This window comes from Paroedura picta, chromosome 15 (assembly GCF_049243985.1).
Source record: "Paroedura picta isolate Pp20150507F chromosome 15, Ppicta_v3.0, whole genome shotgun sequence".
NCBI lineage: Eukaryota > Metazoa > Chordata > Lepidosauria > Squamata > Gekkonidae > Paroedura > Paroedura picta.
Window position 1 is genome coordinate 30083835 of NC_135383.1, and position 19938 is coordinate 30103772.

Genomic DNA, 19938 nt, shown 5'->3' on the forward strand with positions numbered 1-19938 from the left:
GTAATGTAACAAACTCTATATTTTGAGTGGAAATGTTGGGGGGTTGTCTTATACGCCCAGTCGTCTTATACGCCGGCAAATACAGTATGTACTTATTTAAAACCATTCTATGCTGTGATTCCACCCAATTTAGGTTCCCAAGACAGTGAACACTAAAATATTAAATAGCACTGAAATATATAAAAACATTTAAGGCAATTAAATAGAACATAAAAATACATGAACTTGGAGGAAGGCTAATAAGAATTATGGTTTTAAGGTCTCCTTCTAGCTTAAAGTCTATTTTGTGGATATTTTGGGGGTGTTCAGTAGTTATTTTAAGCCACTGGCTTCTTTTGTTTGTAATTCATGATGTCGTTTTATTTGGATGCTGACTTGGGCAGGGCCCTGGAGAAGCACCTTATAAAGCCACTAAATAAATAATTCAAAGGCCTGTATTTAAAGCAGAGCACAGTCAAATGATATTATATTATGGGGGCCTGGATAGGTTTTCTGGTCACTTCCTCCCTAGTTTCTTACCTGCGCACAAAACAAGGGACTGTTTCCTTCAGGTTGGCAGTGTTCAGCCAGGTGCTGCAGACCCCATGGTGCACAGGACCCTTCCCGCCTGAGAGGAGAAGACAGAATCTGAGTTTCACATCTTCCTGAAATATCAGCTAAATCCTAAATCCATGGCCCTATCAGGACAAAAAACTGACCAGGTGATTTCTGTCATTCTCTCAGCGTCCCAACATGAGCTTGTGTCCTTCCAACCCATGTCTGGAGACACCCAGGTTTGCTGGCTCCGATCTGGGAAATTCCTGGGGATTTGAGGGCTGGCAAGGAGGGGGTCTGGGGAAGGAGGGAAGCCGAGTAGAGCACAATCCCATAGAGTCCCCCCTGCAAAGCAGCCATTTCTCTAGGGAAGCTGACCTTGGTTGTCTGGAGATTGGCACCTGGAGAATGGCAACCCTGGTCAAGAAACACAGCTGTTGAAGGAGCACCTCCCTGTAAGAAGGGCCAATTACCTCTGGTCCTGTAGGTGACCACAGCAACCGTCAGATGAACCTCCCTGGGTTTCCAGTCCGGTGAGGAACTGATTGAGTAGTACCTGGGTTTTAGCAAAGGCAGCTGAGACAGCAAGAAAGATGTGGAGATCTCAATGGATGGAAACTCCTCCAGGACTTCCAAGATGGTAGGGCTGTTGTGAAATTTCCATTTGTTATATTCCTCCAAGCTCTGCAGGGCAAAACGTAGTCATGGGCAATACTTCTACAGTTTCAAAGAAGATGCCATCCTAGAAGAGGCATCCCCGTCTTGTGTGACAGAGAATGGCTATTAAGTTGATCTTTTCAATTACTCTATTAATTATCAAGCTCTAATAATTATTTGTATCTTGCTATTTTTAACTTCTAAGATATATCTTGGTGACTTAATGGTCGTAGAACATAGAAAAGCATTTAAGTAGGGTTCAAAGGGATATTTACAACTGGCAGCAGTGAAGAACCCACTGGCCGACTGCACTGCTCCCATGTCCACAAATCCATTGAAGATCTGGCTCAAGTTATGTTTCCATACCCAAGATCTGGAACTGTTCTGGAGAAGTTCCATAGAAATATTTTACAATGTTTTCCAAGGAATCATAGAATCATTGAATCAAAGAGCTGGGTCATCTATTCATTCATTCATTCATTCATTCATTCATTCATTCATTCATTTGTTTATTTACAGCCGTTCCCCAAATGATCTCGCAGGAGTTTACATAATAAAACATTAAAATGTATAAAACCCCAATAAAAGCTTCCCAAATGTAACAACAACAAAGCAACAAGAAAGGCGGACGTGAACACCTTCTCTTAGCCCCACTCTATCCCACCTTGTTCAGACCAGTGGCCGAGTTCTTTCCCAGTGAGAGTGGGAGTTGATCTAATAGACCATGGGTGGAATCCTTAGTTGGAATACCGAGACTCTGTCCTGACCTCAACCATATGCCTGGCAGAACAACTCCGTCTTGCAGGCCCTGACAACTTGGGCAGTGCCCTCAGCTCTTCTGGGAGCTCATTCCACCAGGTTGGGGCCAGGACCAAAAAGGCTCTGGCCCAGGTTGAGGCCAGATGAACATCCCGGGGGCCCGGGATAACCACTAAATTCATACCTGCAGAGCGAAGGGCCCTGCGGGGGCCATAAGCAACCAAGAGGTCCGGCAGGTAGGTGGGACCCAGGCCATGTATGGCCTTAAAGGTTAATACCAATACCTTGAACTTTACCCAGAAACAGATTGGTAACCAGTGCAGATGACAAAGCACCGTCTGAATATGGGCCCTCCAAGTTGTCCTAGTGAGGACCTTGGCAGCCACATTTTGTACTAGCTGTAACTTCCAGATTAAAGACAAAGGCAGGCCCGTGTGCAGCGAGTTACAGAAGGCTAATCTGGAAGTGTTCCAAGGACAGGTAGGGCGCTGGTAGGGCGAAGATGGAAAAAAGCAGTCCGAGTTACTTTAGTGACTTGAGCCTCCTTAGAAAGGGAGGCATCAAATGTCAAACTCAAATTCCTAGCAACTGGTGCAAGTATTAATTGCACCCTGTCTAGACATGGGAGATGCGCTTCCTGATCCTGCTCTCTTCTTCCCAGCCACAGGACCTCCATCTTGGAGGGGTTGAGTTTCAGGTGACCCTCCCTGAGCTATCTAGCCACTGGTTCCAAACAGCTGGCAAATGTATCCGGGGGGGGGGGATCCATTAGGAAGTAGAGCTGGGTGTCATCCGTAAACTGGTGACATCCCAGTCCATAACCCTCTAGGGCACATATAGATGTTAGTGTTAAGCCCCCTGCACTATGCAAGACACTCACAGCCCTATCACTCATCCACTGTCACCTGCCACCCCCTTGAGACTTCACAGAATCAGCCTCTCAGATGTCTCTCCAGCCTCTGCTAAAGATTCCCAAAGATGGAGAACCCACCACCTCCCGAGGAAGCCTGTTCCACTGAGAAACCGCTCTAACTGTCAGGAACGTCTTCCGGATGTTTACATGGAATTTCTTTTGAATTAATTTCATCCCATTGGTTCTGGTCTGTTGTTCTGGGGCAAGAGAGATCAATTCTGCTCCATCCTCTACATGGCAGCCTTTTAATTAGTTGAAGATGGTTATCAGATCCCCTCTCAGTCGTCTCCTCTCCAGGCTAAACAGACTAAGCTCCCCCAACCTTTCCCCATATATCTTGGTCTCCAAACCCCTCACCATCTTTGTTGCTCTCCTCTGGACATGTTCCAGTTTGTCTATATCACTCTTCAACTGCGGTGCCCAAAACTGAACACAGGACTCCAAGTGAGGCCGAACCAGAGCAGAGTAAAGCGGTACCATCACCTCCTGTGCTCTGGACACGATACTCCATTTTATACAACCCCTAATTCCATTTGCCTTTTTAGCCACCAAGTCACATTGCTGACTCATGTTCAATGTATGGTCTGCTAAGACTCCTAGATCTTTTTCGCACATGCTACTGCCAAGACAAGCCTCCCCCATCTTATATTGCTGTTTTTGGTTTTTCCTGCCTAAATGCAGAACTTTACATTTGTCCCAATTGAACTTCATTTTATTCAGGGGCTTTCCGCACCGGGATCTTTGTAGCAAATCGGTTGCTGAATGAAAAATCGCCATTTAAAATAGTGGAATTCGTCGTTATGCATACCTGCCTTTGTAGTGGAATCCAGTTGCGTTTTGTAGCGTTTCCCACAGGCTTCCGGTCTCGGCAAAAATCGCTAGCCAGGAAGCGCTATTGCCAAGCTCGTCCCGCCCCTGGCCGTCAAGCAGAGCCCTCCACTCAGAGCCCTCCTTCCCCCGAGGAGATGTCACTGGCGGCCGCCTCCAGCAGGCGAACCGCCTTGCCTTGCGCTGCGAAAGGAAGTCTCAAAATATATCCATCTGTGGAAGGCAGTCCGGGCATTTTGGAGATGGTGGATGCGAGCAACTCAAGATCCACCCCCCAATCGCGCGCGCACACACCCACACCCACGCGTGCGCGCGCTGGCGGCGGCGGCGGGGTGGGGGCTCCGTCTGCCTGCTCGCCTCTCCTTTCCTCCGCTTCTCCGCCCCCCCTCCAGGCCGGGCCGCCACCTCGCGGCGTTCTGCAGACTCCTTAGCGTCCGAGCGTCGGGCCCAGGGCGGCAGGGCTCCGGCTCCCCCGCGCCAAAGCACCGGCTCGTACGGTCCTCTTGCCGGGGGCACCTCGGCCGGCAGTCTCGCCCAGGCGTGGCGGATGCAAAAGGTTAGGCGACTCGAGGAGGTGGGAAGCGGGCCAGAAGCTCGCCGCCTCGTTCCTCCCGGAGCCCTCCGCCGCTGCCTCCGCGGCCACACAGCCAGGAACCTCCAGCAACGATGCTCGGAGGGAAGCTCGCTCTTTGCACACTGGCAGGGACCGTCCGGGAGGCAGCAGTAGCCACAAGCCAGCCGCTTCCATTCACGGGGAAGGAGGGCGGCAGGGAAAAATCGGAGCGCGATCCAGAAGGGGTGGATACACCTGAGTGGGGGGGGGGGAGACGCAGCCAATGGGTGGCCGTTAGCATGCTCCCAAACAGCCCCTTTCCCTTTAAGAAAGTTTAAAAAAAAAACACCCATTGCAACGAATCTGTGTTGATTCGTTGCAACGGAGAGACCCATCCAGCTGCCTGGTGTGTTTGAGCTGTCATTTCATCGTTGCCACACTCCCTCCGAGTGAAAAAAAAATTCCCCCCCCCCTCATGGGCCCGATTTTTGGCCGAAAAAAGTGTAAAAAATAAAGGGAAAATACATCAGCAAACGGGCTTCTCTGTGTTTGTGCTTAGTGACTCTGGGGAGGGACTGAAGCCGGGGAAGCCTCTAAACAGAAAGAGGCTCGCTGGTGCGTTTATCCCCGCTCGCTCGGAGAAAAAAAAAATGGCGATCGCTTCGCCGGAAGATCAGAGGAGAGAGCCAGGGGGAGGGACTTTGTAGAAACCACAACAATGTTAACGCACAGGTCTTTTTCGCTAGTGTTGCAGATTGGTTGCAGGAGTGTATCGCTTTCCGGAGGGTGAATCCACTTTTGGGGATTTCCCTGAAGGCGCTACAACGAAGCGCTTTTTGCGGATCGGTTTCAGGTGTGTGGCAGATTGTCAACGACGTTGTGCATAACGGCAAATCAATAGCGTTTTCAATTGGCAACCATTGTGCGATTTTGAAGGCGTGCGAAAAGCCCCTCAGTTTAGCCCACTTCTCGAGCCTATCAAGATCATCCTGTATTCTGTTGCTGTCTTCAGTTGTGTTTGCTCCCCTCCCAGTTTAGTATCATCTGCAAATTTAATAAGTATCTCCTCTAATCCCTCATCTAAATCATTTATAAATATGTTGAACAACACAGGCCCCAGGACAGACCCCTGGGGTACTCCATTTGTCACTCTTCTCCAAGAGGATGCTGAACCATTAACAAGGACCCTCTGGATACGATTTGTCAACCAGTTATCGATCCACCTGACAGAATTAAGATCCATACTGCATGGATCAAGGCAAAACAAATTACTTGTCTTCCTGACAAATACTGATCACAATACAAAGGGGAAAGTATGCAGCATCAGTTACCAAGATAAAGGTAAAGGTATCCCCTGTGCAAGCACCGAGCCATGTCTGACCCTTGGGGTGATGCCCTCCAGCGTTTTCATGGCAGACTCAATACGGGGTGGTTTGCCAGTGCCTTCCCCAGTCATTACCGTTTACCCCCCAGCAAGTTGGGTACTCATTTTACCGACCTCAGAAGGATGGAAGGCTGAGTCGACCTTGAGCCGGCTTGAACTCCCAGCCTCATGGTCAGGCAGGCTGATTGAACTCCCAGCCTCATGGTCAGAGCTTCAGACAGCATGTCGTCTGCCTCCCACTCTGCGCCACAAGAGGCTCTTAGTTACTAAGATACAGTTACAATTACTGAAGTGAATTATATTTATAAATACATTTAATGATTACTCTGGCAGGGTTTATGATATGATTATCTATATTATATGTATTTAGACTTATTGACAGGCTTCTGTTTTTAGTATTGCTTCATTGACTCTGTAGTTTCCTGAAAAATGGTTTTTAAACTGTTACTTTGTTCTTGTTTTAGTGTTGTTATTCCTGAGCAATGCGTGGCTTGATTTGTTCTGTTCTTATTGCCGTCCTTGGGACCTGGGGGGGCCCTAAGAAAACACACAAATATTTAAGTACCACCTTTAAGACCAACAAAGATTTAATCAAGGCGTGAGCTTTCGAGTGCAAGCACTCTTCGTCACACAGGTGCTTTGTTGGTCGTAAAGGTGCTCCTGGACTCTGATTTTATTGTGCTACTTCAAACCAACACGACTACTCATTTGAAAATATTTAAGTGATGAGCTTGGAAAAAATATGTGGCCCAACTGAGGGACACCTTTTCTTTTGAGTTTTTAATAGACAAAGGAATGTGACTGACACTAAACGGGTTTAACTGCAAGATCATGTAGTGTTCCAGTTCACAGGGTGAGCTGTGACCTACCTGGTCTCTGGTTCAGATCTCATGGAATCCTAGAATCCTAGAGTTGGAAGGGGCCATACAGGCCATCTAGTCCAACCCCCTGCTCAACGCAGGATCAGCCCAAAGCATCCTAAAGCATCCAAGAAAAGTATGTATCCAGCCTTGGCTTGAAGACTGCCAGGGAGGGGGAGCTCACCACCTCCTTAGGCAGCCTATTCCACTGTTGAACTACCCTGACTGTGAAATTTCCCCCCCTGATATCTAGCCTATATCATTGTACTTGAAGTTTAAACCCATTACTGCGTGTCCTCCCCTCTGCAGCCAACGGAAACAGCATCCTGCCCTCCTCCACGTGACAACCTCTCAAATACTTAAAGAGGGCTATCATGTCCCCTCTCAACCTCCTTTTCTCCAGGCTGAACATTCCCAAGTCCCTCAACCTATCTTCATAGGGCTTGGTCCCTTGGCCCCAGATCATCTTCGTCGCTCTCCTCTGTAACCTTTCAATTTTATCTACATCCTTCTTGAAATGAGGCCTCCAGAACTGCACACAGTACTCCAGGTGTGGTCTGACCAGTGCCGTATACAATGGGACTATGACATCTTGTGATTTTGATGTGATGCTCCTGTTGATACAGCCCAAAATGGCATTCACCTTTTTTACCGCTGCATCACACATCTCGTCCCTGCCAGGCCTTGGGCAGATGGCAAGCCGCCTTCTTTTCCCATCAGCCTCAGCCACCACCACACCAGCAGTACAGAGAGAACAGCACTGGCCTACTGACCAGGTTTGTTGTATGGACTGAAGAATCAGCCACAAGAAGTGCTTTGAAAGCAAAGTCTTCTAATTAAGCACCAAACTCTAGTTTCTCCATTAGTCACTGAAAACAGCCAAAGGTCTGGGGCCCTGTCTGCTCTATCCCAATTCACCTGGCAGAGGATGCCCAGCCTGGCCTTGTCCCCTTCTTCTCCTGCCACCTGGGAAAACCTTCTGAGCATCTGCTGCGATGGAGGAGTCGTGACATCCAGGAAGAACGTCAAGGCCTGAGAGAAGGTGCAGGCTGGAAACCTCTTGTCAGCAGTCCAGTAGCCACCTGGAAGTGAAGGGGGACCAGAGATGGACTTTAAAAAAAGGAAGGGTTTCCCAAACAGGAAGACAGTTGGGGATGTCAAACCGTATGCTTCTACATGCTTTTACCATGTATTGCCTGTATTGCTTGACCTGCCTTGCTGTAGGTTGTTTCCTGTCCTATCTGAATATCTCTGTGGCTTTTAATCTTGTATAAGCATTTGATCCATTGCTGATTGATTAGCATAGGTGTGAATGTAGGTAGCCAGCCTAGAGTTTTATGGGGGTCTCATGCTTGATAATGTGGAAACAACCATCTTTCCCACCATCTTTGGTACTTTTCTGGCACCTGCATCTGTCCCAGCCATTTGGTCAGGAAAATGCCTTCAAGCCAAAACCGTGGGGTGGAGGGTAGATAAAGGGGGCTGTAGAGATATTATCTTTAGTCTTAGAAAGAGCCTCCTGATGACCAATTCACTATTCTTTCAATAAAGAGGTTATATATTCATATTCATATTCATATTTAATAGAATTGAATAATTGAATCATTGAATCATTGAATCATTGAATCATTGAATCATAGAGTTGGAAGGGGCCATACAGGCCATCTAGTCCAACCCCCTGTTCAACGCAGGATCAGCCCTAAGCATCCTAAAGCATCCAAGAAAAGTGTGTATCCAGCCTTTGCTTGAAGACTGCCAGTGAGGGGGAGCTCACCACCTCCTTAGGCAGCCTATTCCACTGCTGAACTACTCTGACTGTGAAAAACGTTTTCCTGATATCTAGCCTATATCGTTGTACTTGTAGTTTAAACCCATTACTGCGTGTCCTCTCCTCTGCAGCCAATGGGAACAGCATCCTGCCCTCCTCCAAGTGACAACCTTTCAAATACTTAAAGAGGGCTATCATGTCCCCTCTCAACCTCCTTTTCTCCAGGCTGAACATTCCAGGCTGAACATTTATATACCACCGTTCTCGAATGTTTTGCAGCGGTTTACAAAAATCCATGGAAACAGTAAAATCCCCTAAAAACCCATTAAAAACATAGTTAAAACACAATATCAAGATGGCAGATAATAAATATATTGACTATATTTTTATTCAATGAAGCCTGCTTCTAGGTAGTAATTGACAGAACCTCACAAGAGAGAGATTTTGCACTGAGCAAAGCCAAATTGTTAACAAGCCAGGTGCTTTTCTTGGGACTTTCCGGTTCCCCTATTGCACTGATCCCAACTGCTAATTCCAGTCAACTTCAGCCCCAGACCTGGCTGAACAGGAGAGGTGCTTTTGTAGTTTTTCTTTTTCTTTTTTGAGTATAATAAAAAATTGCCCAATAAAACATTCTCTGGCATTTATTTATTTGATTTATACCTCCCAGAGCTGCTTATGGCATCCCTCCTTGACCCAATATAACTTGCACAAGACCCCTGTGGGACGGATGGGTCACCCAGCAAGCTTCCCTGGCAGAGATCTGGGCTGGGGTATTTTCTCCACTGTTCTCCACAGGTCCAAAACCACCCCAGAGAGGGTGGGCGGGCTGAGTGGAGCACAGCCTGTCTTCTCAGAAGCTGTTAGGGCCATACGGAACATTCCCCTGCAAATATTTCCAAGGTGAAAGGGTGCTTTGGGGGGAACTGACGGGGGCTTTTCCTTGTTGTTCACATTGACCTTAATAAGCTGCAGGACTTGTTTGCCATTGCTGTCCCAGCAACACACACACACCAGTATAATGATAACACACCCTTAGCCTTGCAGCTCTGGCTCCCAGACGAAGTCAGGGTGGAACACAAAGCCCCTTCAGAGCGAGAGCAATGCTAAAATGCGGCCTTCACTGGGAATGGGTGTTTGAGAGGCACAGAGCACTGCTGGCAGCTCTGGCTTCCCAAAGGGAGTGACACTCTTTCACTTTGCCCACTGCACAGACCTCTGTCCCCTTTTCAGTCTCCCCAGCAAATGAAATGGGGCTCAGATGCTCCATCATTTCAACAGCCATGCACCTCGAGGGATGGCGAGGAATAAACGTTTTAATAAACAAACATGCTGGGTCCATCCTGTCCGCAGTGTCTCGTCGCCAGTTGTGCCAATCACCCTGAACCGTACCTCCCCCTCCTGCTCGGCAAGCCAGTATTGAATCTCCCAAGGGACACAAAGGGACACTGGCCACGAACCCCTCCCTCCCTAGAGTCTTGCCCCAACGTACCATCACAGCGTGTTTCCAGTCTGATGATCTGGTCAGGTGGAGGGGCATCTGTAACACAGGCCAAGATCCCATCAACAAGGGCCTTTTGGTTGCTAGGGAAGATCCCAAGATGGTCTCCAGGGTGATAGTGGATTTCCTGATTAGTCTTGCAGGAAAGCTCAACTAAGAGGGTTGCCCGGCTGAAAAGACAAGGAGAAAACCTGACACACCCAGTCCTGAACTGCTTCCAGATATCCTTTGGAGACCAAGGGCCAGGATGCATTTTTTCAAGAATTAGGACTGGAGGAGAGAATCAGAGACTCAGCTTTTCTGAAGGCTTCTGGACCATTTATGGAAAATGTGGCCAGCTATATCTCCATTTTAACTAGATCTTTCATTGGAATGAAGGAGACCATTGAACATGCAGAACCTTAAATGGAGACCAATGGAGTCCTTGGGAATATCATAACTCGCCCTCAAAAGTTTCAAAGTTGTATACAATTTTGCTTCATTTTACACAGTCTTTGACTGTAAGTGGACTCAGTTATTTCTGTACTCAAATTTCCCTCCCCTTTAAAAATGAGCATTTTCTTGAAAGTGCAAACAGAGGTGGCTGAATGGGGATGCAAAAGAGCTGGAAGACACAGTGCAGGGGCAGGAGACAGGGGCCTCTTCAGCCAGGGAGCAACTGACAGGAAGCACCGGCTACTACAGACCCCATAGATTATTTGTGTGGGTTTCCTCATATCTAAACTCCACATAAACCACCCCCTACTTCCTCACTCCTGCAGCAGCGCAAAATGCCCTCTGAGCTGCCAGAGTTGAAAACCTCTGTGTGCACATGTGGATCCAGCCCTACACATTTAACGGCAATCCAAAATACATCATATTGATTACAGTCAACTGGAGCCACTGCTAAATGCCTCTGTTGTTTTTAAACCCTCCAGTGCTTTCCTCGCGCCTGGGAGTCCTAGGGCAGGGCTGCTCAGCCTCCCTCTGGGCATGCTCTCAGAGGCCCTTTTGGGTTCCCCTTTCAGGTCATTCTGAGCCCTTGGGAAGGAGCCTTTTCACTGAGGGTTTATTTCTTTTGTGGCTATTTATACCAGGCACCACCACTTCAGGTAATATTTCCATTATATTTTGCCAGCTGAGTCAGGGAAAGGCATCATCACAGTTCCGTCCCAAGAAGGGAGGAGACATGTAAGAAACAGGAGCTTGTAAGTCAAGCTGGCCTGTGCAAAACATCCAGTATGTCCCCCAAGATGACCCGTAGGTAAAGATCCTAAAAGGTGGCATACCTGGACTGTAAACTATGTAGATTGTGCCGAAATTTGAGTTTTGTGAGAATAATATTTTTCCCATGTATGTCACCAAGTGCTAGGAAGAAAAACACAACACATTATTTGAACCTTAAATGATCACCGAAATGACCTCCTGCAGTTGCGAGTTCATAGGCACAAGTGTGTTCCCCGTTGGTTGCAATCGCATGGGTGGGGCCCAAGAAATGCAGGCCCAAATTAGGTCTCCCTGATTAGTGGTGGAAATGTGAATCTGGGACTGAGTTTATCATGCTCACAACCCCGTGCATCCATCAGATGGGGGTCAGTTAATCAGATCCTTTCCCCTTTCCTGTAGTCATGTTCAGGACAGCTTTTCAGGGACCAGCTCGGTGTCGTGGTTAGGAGGGTGGACTTCTAATCCGGCAAGCTGGGTTTGATTCCCCACTCCTCCCCCACATGCAGCCAGCTGGGTGACCTTGGGCTGGGTGACTTTGGGCTCCCCACGGCACTGATAAAACTGTTCTGACCGGGCAGGAATCTCCGGGCTCTCTCGGCCTCCCCTCCCTCACGGGGGGTCTGTTGTGGGGAGAGGAAAGGGGAGGCTGCTTTGAGACTCCTTCAGGTAGAGAAAAGCAGTGTATAAAAAACAACTTCTTTTAGGGAAAAGAAGGTCCTAAAGGGATGCTGTTTTTATAGAAATCTTGAACAATATACGAGTGTGAGCAGGCGCTGCAGTCTTTGCAGGAGTGGGGCCCAATGGCTGGCTGTTCTAAAGCCAGGGTACAGCCTGAATAAAAGTCTCCCCTTTGTGCTCCTCACATTGGTTGAAACCAAAAAACGAACCCTGGGAAAAAGGAGTGTTTGTATATGTGTGAAGGAGAACATACCTTTCCCCAAATCCAGTGGCTGAGAGTCATGCACAGTCCTAAAATCTCTGGGATCCCAGGTTTCATTGCAAGTAAACCCTCTGGGTATCTGGATGCTGAGTCTTCCACGGATGTTGAAAATTTCACAGGCATTCTTTTAAGACACCAGAGGAGATGATGGGAGTCAAAATGCATATTAATAAGCTGCTGTTTTTACTAATAGTGTTCTCTACCATCTACTAACAACCCCATATTGTTGCTGGGGCAGGTGATGTCCCAATTCATCCCTTTCAGGCCTAACCCAGGGGAAGCTGGGCACAAGCAGCGACATGCAAATATGTACCTTTTAGCTTCTTTTTTCACATGTTGTTTCTGCCATTTTCATTAATGTAGTTAACTGTTTATTTGTTTGTTTTACAACATTTTAACACCATTTTTAATGCCATAAGAACAAAAAGGCAGGTTTTAAAATTTTTGACAAGTGCTTCACTTTCACTCAGTGGGGGTCAATGCTACACAAATCCTTTCTGGAGCACAAACAATGTCCCAGGACTTCACCCCTAAAATCACTAGACCTCATGACTTGCTGGTTTCTTCCAGTCCTATGTCTGCATGAACTGGCAATGGGCACTGCGTCATGGTTATTGTAGTTACCTGGAATGTATTAACTGCCCAGGTACGAAATGCTTCCTCCTGTCCATTAAGTTCATCTCCTTCTCCTATCAGGGTGACTGGAGAGGCCCCCAGCTGTGCAAGCTTTCGGTCAACAGCATGGGCAAAGGCACAAAACTCTGGATACATGCTTGACCCCAAGCCAAATACAGCATATCTGTTCCAAAAGAAAAAAAGGCATTGACAGGAGGAATCAAAAGAAGGTGATGATACAACAAGAGCACAATCATTCCCAAAATTCCTTGGTCAGGAGCCATAACATTTAAAGTACTATACAGCTAAAAACTAGCTTATACTCTAAGTAGGGTCACAATGGGAGACACTTAAGACAAACCATAGATAGTTGTTCTGGAAACCTCAGTTCAAAAAGGATGGGGACAAAATTAAGAGGATACAGAGGACAAAAATGAGGATGTAATTGCAGATGTAATTTCACAGCCTTCAGAATTTTTGGCAATTCTTGGAGAACAGGGAAAGTACCAGAAGATTGGAGGTGGACAAATGTTGTCCCCATCTTCAAAAAGGGGGGAAAGGAGGATCCGGGTAACTACTAATCCATTATCTTGAGGTCTATAGCTGGCAAAATTCTAGAACAAATCATCATACATTTGGTACTTGAGCAGCTAGAGCAGATGGCTATAATTACTAAGAATCAACATTGCTTTCTCAAGTCATGTGCCAGTGTTTGTCTCTTTTGGCCCTATCTGGTTTTTCCTACCTAAATGCAGAACTTTACATTTGTCCCTATTGAATTTAATTTTATTTAGTTTAGCCCACTTCTCAAGCCTATCAAGATCATCCTGTATTCTGATTCTGTCTTCTGTTGTGTTTAGTATCGCCTGCAAATTTAATAAGTACTCACTGTAATCCCTCATTCAAATCATTTATAAATATGTTGAACAACACAGGCCCCAGGAGAGATCCTTGGGGTATGCCACTTGTAATTCTTCTCCAAGAGGACGCTAAACTATTAACAAGTACCCTTTGGGTATGATCTGTCAACCAGTTATCGATCCACCTGACCGAATTAGAATCTATACCGCATTTTACCAATTTGTCAAGAAGAATATCACGTGGAACCTTATCAAAAGCTTTACTGAAATCCAGAAAAACTATGTCCACAGCATTCTCCTGATCCAGCAAGGTAGTCATTTTATCGAAAAAAGAGGTAAGGTTGGTCTGACATGAATTGTTCTTGTCAAACGCATGCTGAAATCTCAGCTCCCTGTTCCAGCTGCTCAAGGACTGACTGTATGAGGGGCCCAGACCACCAATGGCCTTAAAGGTTAACATCAGAACCTTGAAAGTGATCTGGGCCACAACTGGCAACAAAGGCCTCAGCAGAGGCTGGATATGGGTCCTCCATGATATTTCCGTGAGGACCCTTGTAGCTGCATTTTGCAGCAGCTGCAGTTTCTGGGCCAGGGACAAGTGTAGGCCTACATAGACTGAGTTAAAGACGTCTAGTCTGGAGATGATTGTTGCAAACCCAGCAATGGTTTCTTCATTAAAGGGTGAACCACTGCCCCCTTCAGCACCTCTGGGAGCTCCCCAGTAGTCAGGGAAAGGTTGACAATCTCTTCCAGAGGGCCTCTTATCCTCTGGTCACCCGTCTGGAGCAGCCAAGATGGGCAGGGATCAAGGGGGCAAGTGGTCACCCACACTGATCCCAGCAACTTGTCCACTTCTGTCTCTGAGAGCTGCCTGAAGCCATCAAATGTAATCTGGCCAGGGGGTCTCCAGTTCCCTTTCTGTATAAATCAGGACCAGGAAGCACATCTCCCCTGCCCTGCCTCCCTCCTCTCCCCTGCCTGTGGCTGTACCTGCGGCCAGGAACTGGTGTGTGTGTGTGTGAGATCTTTGATGCCTCCCTACCTATGGAGGCTCAGATCACGAAGGTAGCCCAAGTGGCATTTTTCCACCTAGGCCAAGATCAGCTACTACCAGGTGTCCACGAACCACCTGGCCATGGTGAACCATGCAATGGTCAGTTCCAGGCTAGACTCCTGTAACTCAATCTAAGTAGGCCTTCCCTTGTCTCTGATCTGGAAATTACAGCTGTTGCAAAATGCAGCTGCTAGGTTCTTCACAAAGTCATCTTGGAGGGCCCATGTCTAGCCTATGCTGAAACAGCTGCATTGGTTGCCAATCACCTTCTTGATCTGGTTCAAGGTTTTGGTACTTCACTTCAGGGCTATCCGTGGCCTGGGCCCCACTTATCCGAGGGACCGCTTGTCTCAAGGTTCTTTGTTCTGTGGGTAGGAATTTGCTGGTTGTCCCTGGTCCCAGAGAAGTGTACCTGGCCTTGACCAGGGCTAGGGCCTTTTTGATCTTGGCCCCAACCTGGTGAAATGAGCTCCTGGAAATGCTCCTGGAAATGCTAAGGGCCCTCTCAGAACTTTCAAAATTCCGCAGGGCCTGCAAGACTCCACCATGTGTTCGGTTGAGGCTGGGTTAGGAAGAACTGCTCCCTCCCTGTGTCAGCCCATAAAGCCCCCGGGATATATCTGTAACTGTACCCTGGGGGATTTGTGATCCCATTGTTGTGTTTTTACCATCAGCTTGGGGCTCTATCAGGATCTTATTGTGATATGGGTTTTTAGATTCATGTAAACCACCACGAGCCGGTAGTTCCAGGAGTGGTTTAAACATATATAAATAAATACATTTATAGATAAATCATGGCAGGAAGATCCTGGTGGAGTGACAGCTATCTGAGGGACTGCCTGTCTTCTTATGTCCCCCGCTGGATCCTTCACTCTGCAGGTACTAACCTGTTGGTGATCCCTCAACCAAGGGAAGCGTATCTGGCTTTGACCAGGCCTTTTGATCCTGGCCCTGACCTGGTGGAATGAGCTCCTGGGAGAGCTAAAGGCCCTGGTGGAGCTGTCAAAGGTCCGTGGGGTCTGTAAAACAGAGCTCGTTTACCAGGTGTTGGGTTGAGCCCAGACCCAGGAAGAGTGAGGGCCCCTCTCAGGCAGCGCTAGAACACCAGTGAACCTCGAAGTGGACGGTTGCTATTTTGCCACTCCTTTTGTTGGATTTGTAGTTTTAATGTTGTTGTTGTTGGTTTTTTTTTGGGGGGGGGGTTATGTACACTGTTGTAACCCATCATCAGTCGTTGCCAAGAGTGGTGAGCTAAAAATCAAATAATATAATCCCTAAAGCTTGTTTTCTTTGATTGTAGGCTCTATCATACGATCAGAGAAGCTCTTATTAATGCCATCCTTGCTTCTTATCTTGGTCAAAGTAGGACTCTTTTGTCAATCATGTTATCTGATAAAAATCAGAAGCTCACATGGAAGGTTGCCAAGAATGTATGGCTGATCTGTCGAATCCGAAAAGGGCTTTGGGAACACATGTGGCAATATATTATCGTTTTGTACTAATTTTAATGTTGTGGATCAGATTTTATTGTATCACTGAGTTTTTTAAGTAATGTGTTTTTAAAGGTTTATTTTTAATTTGGCCAATGACTGTAATAAAGTATGATTGATTGAAACTGAAGCTACAAGGTGAAGGGGACATCCAATGCAAGGCTTCTCATGGAGGAGAATAAAGAGCAATGCCCCAACTGGGAAGGATGGGTCAAATGGAAACAAGGGTAAGAAGGTTCAGGCGCGCCTATTTTACATCTGTTTTTTCCCACAGGTCAAAGTGTTTAGGCACATCAAGAGGTGGCCGTAGCCAAAGGATAGTGTCTGGGTGGCAGGTTAACAAGGATAGAGAGGTTGTTGAGAGGCATTTAGCTGCACTGGATGAGTTCAAATCCCCTGGTCCGGATGAAATGCACCCGAGAGTACTCAAAGAACTTTCCAGAGAACTTGCACAGCCCTTGTCCATCATCTTCGGAACCTCTTTAAGGACTGGAGATGTCCCAGAGGACTGGAAGAGAGCAAATGTTATTCCGATCTACAAAAAAGGGAGGAAGGATGACCCGGGAAACTACAGACCAGTGAGTCTGACCTCTGTTGTGGGGAAGATAATGGAGCAGATATTAAAGGGAGCAATCTGCAAACATCTGGAGGACAATTTGGTGATCCAAGGAAGTCAGCATGGATTTGTCTCCAACAGGTCCTGTCAGACCAACCTGGTTTACTTTTTTGACCAAGTAACAGGTTTGCTGGATCGTGGAAATTCGGTTGAACAAGAAAAGCTTCTTCAGATATACGAGGAGCAAACTTAAGGTAAATGAAGCAACAGGCCTGCTGTTGAGTGAAGATGGAGAGATTTGACAGGGGACTGAGAAAAAGCAGAAACTCTGTGTTTTCCCAGATGAATATGGGCACATCTAGGGATGGTAATAGGCAAAGTAGTGTCAGGGTTGACACGGACAGAGTGGTTGCCGAGAGGCACCTGGCTGCACTGGATGAGTTCAACCTGAGAGTGCTCAAACAACTTTCTAGAGAACTTGCAGAACTCTTGTCCATCATCTGTAAGACCTCTTGGAGGATTGGAGAGGTGCCAGAAGACTGGAGGAGAGTGAATGTTATCCCAGTCTTCAAAAAGGGAGGCGAGATGACCTGGGAAACTACAGGCCAGTGAGTCTGACCTCAATTACAGGGAATATAATGGAGCAGATTTTAAAGGGGGAGATCATCTGAACCAGCGGTCCGCAAGCTTCTGCTTGCCGCGGACTGCTGCGGCGAAGTGGTGGGAGAGGGCGGCCTGGGGGCCCGCGCACGCGCGGCAGCCCCAGCGCAAACACGCATGCGCGGACTGTCGCACACGTGCGTTTGCACCCAACAGGGGTGCAAACGCGCGTGGGTGGCAGTCCGCGTACGCGCGTTTGCGCCGCCGCCATGCCGGCGGCCATGGCTTCCCCTCCCAGCCCCTCCGGGCCGTGAGCAAATCGGCCGCTAAAGCGGCCGATTAGCTTGCGGCTCGGCAAGCTTCTCTTCCCTCCCAAAGCGAGAAGCTTGCCGGGCTGCTTTGGCGGCCGATTTGCTCGCGGCCTGGCGAGCTTCTCGCTTCGGGGGGGGAGGGAAGAAGGAGGCGCGGCCCGGTGCCGAGGCTTTCGCGGCCCGCCACTGGGCCGCGGGCCACGGGCTGCGGGTTGGGGACCACTGATCTGAACAACAATTCATTCATCCAGGGTAGTCAACAACAGGTTCTCCAACAGGTCCTGTCCGACCAACCTGCTTTCCTTCTTTGCCAAGTGACAGGCTTACTAGATTGTGAAACCTCAGTGGATGTTGTTTACCTGGATTTCAGTAAAGCTTTTGACAAGGTTCCCTATGATGTTATGATGGGTAAAATGGAGGACTGCAGACTGGACGTTCAGTTGGTTAGGCGGATAGGAAATTGGTTAGAAAACCACACCCAGAGTGGATGTCAATGGTAATCCATCATATTGGAGGGAAGTGAGTGTGCCACAGGGCTCAGTACTGGGGCCAGTACTTTTCAATATTTTTATCAGTTATCTGGATGAGGGGCTGGAGAGACCATTCATTAAGTTTGTAGAGGACACCAAATTGTGGAGGAGTCGTGGCCACCCCAGAAGATATAGAGTTCGACGAGACCTGAACACGCTGGAAAGGTGGGCAAATGAGAACAAGATGCAATTCCAAAAATGAGAGGCATGACTACTGGATGGGAGAGCAGCTTGTGTGAACAAGATCCTGGGTTACTTGGGTTAAATATGAGCAGACAGTGTGATAGAGCAGTAAAGAAGGTGAATGTAGTTTTGCGCTGCACCAACAGAGGCATCACATTAAAACTGCAAGATGTTATAATCTCACAGTATTCTGCATTGGTCAGACCACACCTGGAGCCCCTGGAGTCCTGTGTGCAGTTCTGGAGGTCTCATTTCAAAAAGGACGTGGACAAAACTGAGAGTTCAGAGGAGAGCGATGAGAATCCGGGGCCTGGGGACCAAGCCCTATAAGGAAAGGCTGAGGGATTTGAGAATGTTCAGCCTGGAGAAAAGGAGGTTGAGAGGGGACATGATAGCCCTCTTTAAGTATTTGAATGGTTGTCATTTAGGAGAGGGCAGGGAAGGTCCTCTTGGCAGCTGGGAATAGGACCCACAGTAAATTTTCGCAGTCAGAGTAGTTCAGCAGCGGAATCGACTGCCTAAGGAGGTGTTGAGCCCCCCCTCATGGTCCCCCTGCAGTCTTTAAGCAACAGGTAGACAGATACTTATCCTGGATGCTTTAGGTAGGGGGTTGGACTAGATGGCCAGTATGCACCCTCACCGCTCTATGATTCTATAGTAGACTGTAGGAAAATATTTAAATATTGTGTATTTATAGCTAAACATTTAATGATATTTATACTTTATAAATTTTGCATGTTATATAAATATATAAAGCCTCCTCGAGAAGAAAAACGTCTTCCAAAAACAATTTTTGGAGCAATCTCCCCCCCAAATTATCTCATCATAAATGTAAGACCCTCCAAAGTTACCTGAATTTGTTACTCAGTTGTTTCATAGTCAACAGAGCATTCTTCAGTTTCTGAAACAGAAATAAAGAGATTTGTTTAAGCTGAATTGATAGTCCTCGTTGACAACAAGAAGCAAAATGAATCTAGGGGTGTGCGGTTCGGCTTGGTTCGGCTGCCTTGGCTCGGTTCGCTGGCCTCCTACGCGATGCCTCGGGCTTCAATGACCGCGGAAGCAGCTGAACCGAACCAAACTGCACATCCCTATATGTATGGAAAACGTTACTTTTCCGTTGCTTGGTGAATCGCCATTTCCAAAAGTGCTGGTCACTACCAGAAGCAGAGTTTCTTTCTCCAGGTCACTTGAATTGTAATGATCCATACAGATGACCTAGAAGAACAGACAGGCTTCATAAGGAGTGGATCCCATCCCAGAGACTTTAGAACAGCAGGTACTCTTTGGACAGGGGGCAGAAGGTCCCAGATTCAGTCCTTCCTTTGCATCCCCCATTCCAGAGGTCAGATGTTGCCCAAGACCTTGGAGAGCCACTGCGAATAAGACGAGGGCAGACGGAGCCAGACTGGCCAACACTCTGCAGAAAAGAGAGGCCTTCGCTCCATGGCAGAGCACCTGCTTGGCATGCAGACCTCGCGAGGTTCAATCCCGGGCTTCTCTGTGCCAACAAGCTCAGGTGGTGGAAAACGCTTCTATGCTCCAGGCCACAGATCCATGGCCTGCTAGATGAACCAGTTTTCCAACTACCAAGGAAAGTCATACATTGATTGGACATGTGTTTGTTTGTTTGTTTGTTTATTTATTCACATTTATATACCGCCCTCCCTGAAGGCTCAGTATGTATTTTGTTCTGTCCAGAAATCCTGGCCAATGCATCAGGGTTGAGAATAGGGCCATCAACTGGGATTCTATCCCCCCCCCCCTCCAAAATACAAAAGGTGTCAAGGGTTTGTGTGTTCCCTGTCCTTACTGTCTCGGAGAAAGAGTCCAGTT

General features: G+C 47.6%; 1 protein-coding gene across 6 annotated transcripts in view; it reads right to left on the reverse strand.

Moving 5' to 3' along the window:
* The window catches only part of NOS2 (nitric oxide synthase 2), a 58589-nt gene that overhangs the window by 11646 nt on the left and 27005 nt on the right, over positions 1 to 19938 (reverse strand). For 5 of the 6 annotated variants that reach the window (XM_077312411.1, XM_077312410.1, XM_077312409.1 and 2 more), the window contains 9 exons: positions 19216 to 19320; positions 18954 to 19003; positions 12528 to 12702; positions 11895 to 12027; positions 11026 to 11104; positions 9749 to 9927; positions 7407 to 7570; positions 1008 to 1218; positions 520 to 607 (listed from right to left, as the gene is read on the reverse strand). In XM_077312411.1, the coding sequence (XP_077168526.1) occupies positions 520 to 607; positions 1008 to 1218; positions 7407 to 7570; positions 9749 to 9927; positions 11026 to 11104; positions 11895 to 12027; positions 12528 to 12702; positions 18954 to 19003; positions 19216 to 19320 (1184 nt within the window). The remainder of the gene's footprint in view (positions 1 to 519; positions 608 to 1007; positions 1219 to 7406; positions 7571 to 9748; positions 9928 to 11025; positions 11105 to 11894; positions 12028 to 12527; positions 12703 to 18953; positions 19004 to 19215; positions 19321 to 19938) is intronic. The other variant, XR_013226864.1, reaches the window with a different exon arrangement.